Source organism: Bidens hawaiensis, unplaced genomic scaffold (assembly GCF_021521415.1).
Source record: "Bidens hawaiensis isolate Kalapana, Puna unplaced genomic scaffold, B.hawaiensis_p1.1 tig00042926_1, whole genome shotgun sequence".
Taxonomy (NCBI): domain Eukaryota; kingdom Viridiplantae; phylum Streptophyta; class Magnoliopsida; order Asterales; family Asteraceae; genus Bidens; species Bidens hawaiensis.
This window is the reverse complement of record NW_027497602.1, coordinates 22323-29464: the sequence shown is the minus strand read 5'-3', so window position 1 is coordinate 29464 and position 7142 is coordinate 22323. Positions and strand designations below refer to the sequence as shown.

Genomic DNA, 7142 nt, shown 5'->3' with positions numbered 1-7142 from the left:
CTCAAATATATATAGTATTGAATTCATATTCAAACAGAAGTGTTTTGGAAAAATATTATAAAATTACAGTATAATTTGTACATATTACTATTAATCATATTTATCTCATTTTTATGTTAAAGTTAAGTTTGATAGTGCATCATACCTTTAAGTAATATAACAAAACCATTACCTCAACAAATTTGATTTAACCAATTGCAAACACTACTAAAAATGAGTCATTTCCTGCGAAGGATTATTTGCAGGAAATTAGTTGGAAAAATCATTTCTAATGGTTGTCCAAAAAAAACTGCCTAGAAAAAAACATGTTAGAAATGATTTCCAGCCATTTCCAACTGCTTTTCCAACGAGAAATCATATTGTCGCTATTTATTGCAATAATGTAGCAAATTTAGGTTGTGTTTGTTTTTGCTTATAAGGTCTTTCAGAAGCCCATGTTTGCGGGCGCGCAGACATAAGCTCTTGAATACTGTTTGTTTTAAAAAAAAACGATCTGAAAACTGCTTTTATGATCTTAAAAAATAAGTTTTTTTCACACTTCTTCACATCATACCAAGTATCAACACCTTATGTCCAACACCACCACCACCCGCCGTCCAGCACCACCGCCAGCACCCATCGTCCGCCGCCACCACCACCCACCACCACCGTCCGGCGCCACCACCACCATCCGCCGCCACCACCACCCACCACCACCGTCTGCTGCCACCACCACCGCCACCACCCATCGTCCGCCGCCACCACCACCCACCACCACCGTCCAGCGCCACCACCACCCACCACCACCGTCCGCCGCCACCACCACCCACCGTCCGCCACCACCACCGTCAACCACTCACCACCACCACCATCGTTAACCACCCACCACCACCACCGTTAACCACCCACCACCACCACCGTCCATCACCACCACCACCCACGTCGGCCACAACCACCGTCCACTACCACCACCACCCATTGTCCGTCGCCACCACTACTCGCCACCACCACCCGCCACCGCCACCACCCACCGTCCGCCGCCACCACCATCCACCACCCCGCCGCCACAACCATCCACCACCCACCACCACCGTTCATCACCACCATCACGGCCCACCACCCACCACCACAACCGTCCATCACCACCACCCACCGTTCACCGCCTACCACAATTGTCTACCACCACCCACTTCCATAGTTCGTACACCACTAACAATTATTTTAGCAGTTTACAAACGTTAAATGACTTTTATCTACTGTAATATATATGATAAGTAACTATTTTTCAGCTTATGCAGACGATATCCAGTTTATAAAACAAACAGTATTATATTTTCAGATTGCAGACCTTCAGACCACATCTTCAGTTGCAGACATTAAATCAGATGAAATGAGATTGCAAACAATTTTTGTCTTAAAAAACAAACAACCTTAGTGTGAGTTCAAGTTTAATGCTAGATTTAATAGAGAAATGATGATTGTATTTTATTCAATGGGTGGTTATATATACACACCAGCCCCCTAGTGTGTGAACAAGGCTATACGGCTTGTATAGGGCCTATACAAGTCGCATAGCCCTAATTTATTGACATGCGTGCGAAGGTGACGGTGTGGCAGCTTTTTGCAGTCTATACGAGCCGTATAGACCCTATACGAGCCGTGTAAGTTTTTTAGCTCGTATAACCCACGTAACGCATCTAACCTATACGAGCCGTATAGACACTATACGACTCGTGTAGGCTTTCCTGGTGTATGAATAACCTACCTGGTGTACGTATAAATATACCTCTCCAGCCCTACTTAAATTTTAAACAAATACAACTTGAAAACGTCAGTCTTAAACAAACATTAATACACTACTACAAAAATCATTAACGTCACCAAAAGATCACTAGCTTACATATATGCTGGTAATAGAACTATAGAAAAAGAAAAAAGAAAAGGTAAATGTAGCTTTTAGAAACAGTTGGTAATTCGTCGCTGATTACGAATGAGCACCCTAAACTGTAGAAGACCGACAATGATCAACGAATCTGACAGACACCGGACACAGATAAGCCTGGATTGCCCATGATTTTGTTGATAGGATAATGGTCCTTAATTATCTTATATAAAAAAATAGCTCTTTTGATTTGATTTTCGTCTAAGTTGATTTATGAAATTTGATTGTTCTTTTATTAGTTTGACCATTTCCTTAAGGGTTTAAGAATGTTTGAAAGCAACATAACAAACGTGAGCCACTTTTCTGGATAAACCAATACCCTTGAATATTACGTAAACCAAAAGCTAACCAGTTTCTTGCATGAATACACTTTGCTTCCATTAAAGGCTACTTTTGTAAATTTAGAAAACATTCTTCCTCATCATTATTACACACACACATATATATATCACCATTAATGGAGGTTTTCTATTTCTTCTTACCTGGAATTGCTTTACTTTCCCATAAGGACTTCCTCTAAACCCTAATCTCTAAAAACCTACATTGTTTCAAACTATTGTTTAACTTGAACTACAAGTCAATCAACCATATATATGTATATATATGTATGCATGCATATGTATCCTTTATACTGCATGCATTTCATATCTTAATATTAATATTTATAAGAGTTCATAAGTTTAGAATATAGAATATATCATTTAATGCTAGAAATGTCGAAGGAAGTCGTGTTCTTCGATTTGGAAACAAACGTACCAAACAAACCCGGGCAAAAGTTTTGGGTGCTAGAGTTTGGAGCAATGGTGGTTTGTCCAAGAAAGCTAGTCGAGATCGAGAGTTATTGCACGTTGATACGACCAGGTGACTTGTCGGCTGTCGGGTTGAATCCTGCTCGGTGTCATGGGATTTCACGAGGGACAGTTATAGATGCTCCGTCTTTTGAAGAAGTTGCTGATAAAATATTTAATATTTTGGATGGAAGGATATGGGCTGGACATAATATTAGAAGATTTGATTGTGTTAGGATTAAGGAAGCGTTTAAGGAGATTGGTCGGCCTGCGCCCGAGCCTGTAGCGTTGATCGATTCGTTAGGAGTTTTGTCGGAGAAATTTGGGAAACGAGCGGGTGATATGAAGATGGCTTCATTGGCTGCTTATTTTGGGCTTGGTGAACAAAAACACAGGTACAAGATTATCATTATTATTATATCATGTTCATATAATCATATTCGTACATGAGATCTAGGCGATAACGAAAGAGTTAATAAAGATGAACAATTTGTTTACATATATATATATATATATATATATACAGGAGTCTAGATGATGTTCGAATGAATCTTGAAGTTCTCAAGCATTGTGCCACGGTGTTGTTTCTGGTAATTAACATCTTAATACAAGTGATCGATCAGTTTAACGTGTTATTTGAATGTCCGATTAATTTAATGTTGTTTAATCATGTGTTTCCCATAACCAAAAATATCAAGGAATCAGCGGTTCCGGGTGTTCTTGAGGATCAATGGCAATACAACTCATCACCTAGCATCACAACCAGAAGCAGAAGTAATGTTATGGTATTAACTATTAACTTATAACTATTCAATTTAGGGTTGTTCTATAGCTACACCATCCCCATTTGATTTCACAACATCAAATGGTCGTCCATAAAAGACTCAAACAGTCTTTTTGACAAAAAAAAAGGGTTAAACTTTGAAAATATTGGTCAAAGCCGTCATTTAACCGATATCAGGGCGGTCGTTATGACCACTGGGGGGGGGGATTTTGAACATTGTTAGTCATGACGGTCGTTTGTGCAGTATCTGGACGGTCGTTATGACCATAAAAAACTTTAAAAATTGTTTTCAAAATAGTCGTTCGACCTCTATCCGGACAGCCGTTTGTAACGGTGTGAGATTAGATCTCAAGCGGTTTGAGTAGAGATGCACCCCTTAAGTTTATTACATTTTTTACATATCATGGATCGATGTTGATTAGAATATGTTGTGGTTAGATTAAGGAACCGAGTTTATCAAACACGGTGACTAAGTTACAAACACCAACACCAATGATGACAACAAGAAGTAGGAGCAAACTGAATGGCAAAGAAACAAACAGGAAATCGCCTCCTTCAGTACTCAATCGTCGACGAGTGGTCCCCTATCCTACAGGAAGCCTTGGACAGGTTCAATTAACCTTATGATCATCAAGAAAACAAGATTCATGCTTTTTTGTACTTACTTTTCATTGCTCGTTGCTAGAAGCAGATAACGGAAAAGGTGAAGAACATATTGCAAAATGCACGAAACACGCCATTAAACGGTCTTCTCAAGCATTCTCATAGGCTTCTCAGATGAAACGAGATGAAAATTGATTGATTGAACTGGATTTTGTTTGAACTTCATCCATGGTGTTGAAGCTTTGATTCATTGAAATTCTTTGATTGATTTATTTATTATTGTACATATAAATTAATTATATAATCTATGTAAAACATGACAGTATATAAAGGAAATTTAAGATTCATTTGTTGTTTATAAGACTTGACTACAGTGTCATATGGTGGTTTTGGTCCCAAAGTTTCTTTAGTTACAAAGTTAGTCCAATAGCATGCTAAAATGTAACACACTTAATCGAAAATTTTCATAAATTACTATTTGTGTTACTTTTTTAACAGATTATTAAACTAAAAATGTAATTAATGAAACTTTGTAATAAAACCATAGTATCATATTGTAGAGACCAACCATTCGTGGAATTAATACCATTTACAAAAATGAGAGTAAATTACAAATTTTGTTCTTTATATGTTACCCAAATTACGAAACATGTCACTTAAGCGCAAAAAATACACAAACTTTCATTTGTTTTAAACATATGGTTTTTCCAGTAACAAAAGTTAGCTTATGTTACTAAAAATGACAGAAAACATTATAACTTTAAAAAGTAAAGGACACTCAGTGTGATTTGCGAACTTAAAAAAAATGTTAGGTAACTTAGGTGATACATATATTAGAAAATTTGTAATTTACTCTAGAAAGTAAAAAACAAAATGTGAGAATCTGTTTGTAACTTGTAAGTTGTAACTTGTAAGTATGATGTTTATTTTGGGCCCAGACCATCGACGAATCCATTTTTGGGTTACTTAGGCTAATTCTATCAAGCCCAAATAAACTATGACCCAAATTTACTAACTTGTTGCTATTTAGCGGTTGGTTTTCTGGTCCAATAACATAAGATGATGGTCAAGACTTGAGAGCTTATCGTCTCATGTTTAAAATCCGACTCAATGGGGTTTTCATACATTTGTGGGTTTCCTTTTTAGTGATGTTTCTATGTGAGTCAGGCTCGATGATGCAAAAACAGTATGAACGGTTGACATCTCATCTCAAGAAGATCCAGTTAAACCGTCAAGAAAGAAGCTTGATGTCATTTATTCATGATTGCTCTCGACCAAACTGTTTGCAGTTTTCCACTTGTCCTTCAAACTCCCACCCACTTTATTGAACAATGTAAAACACCTTTTTACTATGTCTTTAATCTCCCCGGCAACTTGGACTCAATAACAAGAGAGGTACCATGGTTTTTCAAATAAATAAAGTAAAATAATGTAAAGGTACAATTTTTCTTTTTTAAAGTATGATTATAATAATATAACTTGCGTCTTATATTTGTCATCGACCTTTTTCGTATCATCGACCTTTTTCGTACCCTTGAGATCCATCAATTATTATTTATTTATTTATTTCTGACATTCACAAGTGTATTTCTTTTGCTATAAAACCATCACTCAAATAGCATATATTTACTTTTATAAGGGTCATACTAGGGACACCCAGACACCCCTATAAGGGATTTTTTAGTAAAAAGGGTGAGTGTCCATAGAAAATCCCTTTTATAAGCTTCATTAAAAACCAATGTGGTTGGTAGCCCATTACCAAAAGCAAAACTTCTAAAACATCAAAAAGTTAAAAAGTTTTGAGTTCAAATGTTTCAGATGGCAGAAATTCGTTGTTGTGCTTGCATTAATAGATATGAAACATGTATCATTAATTTTGTGATGAGTTATTTCTTTATTTCATAGTTAATCAAACGGGGCCGGGTAAATTTGAGTTTGAGATTAGTTGTATGATATTTGTAATAAAACTTAACAATTAATAGTAAGCATGAGAATATTTGGATGTGTTTTTATAGTTTGAAGTTGTAGTAATCATATAATTAGTAACCAGGTTAGAAACTCGTATGTAACACATGTTAAATTTATTTTAACATCTATATATAATAAAACAATTTATAGAAATTTTCAAATTGTTAAATAATATACTACAAAGGAATGAATGAAAGGCTAATAAAGCAAGCAGAAAAAGTATGTTAAACTCATAGAATTATAAGATTGTTGGATATGGGCATGGAAGACCCTTGAAAGGTCATACGTGGACAATCCCTCCTTCAACGGTGAAGGAGGAACACAACACTGCCCCCAAATGGCCATGTGTGAAATGAGGAGAATGAGGGTCGTCATATAGATCACTCCTCCAAGGGTCTAGTTGGATTTTTTTTTCTTTTCCTTTTCATTTATTTATATTATTAAATAATATAATGGTGGATTTTATTATTTATTTATTTTTGGGGGTGTGGGGGAGGGGGGGGGGGGGGGGGAGGGTGAACCATAAATATAATGGTTGAGTGATGATATTGAATGATGGAGGAAAAACTGAGTTGGAACTGAGGTGACACAAACATCGTAAATGATGGAGAATAATGAAAATGAACCATATCACATGGCTAGCACATGAAAAGTGACAATGGATAATTACTTATATACAGGTATAAATTCAAGTATCGTTAACGATCATAAACAACATATGAATATATACTATGCATTCTAAAAAGAGTTGTCTAGGGGTTGTAGGGTGGTTTGTGTGGATACAGGATGCCTCGACAACTAACACCAAAGGAAGGGGGCCGACGTCCCCGCTCGTCCAAAATGCCACATAAACTCTTCATCCAATGCCTCACTCCCGCTTTGTTTTCCCATTCTCTGTTTCTTCTCCCTTCTTGCATTACGACCCCAGTTCACCACCTCGTCCCACCATCTCTCATCTTCCACATCAACTTATCTCACTATCATGACACACCATCCTACCCCTATCGAATCAGCTCCCCTCACCCTAATATTTAATAATTGTGATTGAATGTGATCTTACGTTTTTCTTAATTGCATT

The 7142-nt window shown here is 36.9% G+C and overlaps 1 protein-coding gene across 1 annotated transcript; it reads left to right on the top strand.

Moving 5' to 3' along the window:
• The first annotated feature begins 2546 nt into the window (after window positions 1–2546).
• LOC143593910 (protein NEN4-like) lies at window positions 2547–4452 on the top strand. The gene is made up of 5 exons (XM_077073377.1): window positions 2547–3104; window positions 3236–3299; window positions 3408–3494; window positions 3932–4102; window positions 4185–4452. The coding sequence occupies exons 1-5, from the start codon at window positions 2626–2628 to the stop codon at window positions 4272–4274; spliced, it is 891 nt and encodes a 296-aa protein (XP_076929492.1). The 5' UTR covers window positions 2547–2625; the 3' UTR covers window positions 4275–4452.
• The last annotated feature ends 2690 nt before the right edge of the window (window positions 4453–7142 follow it).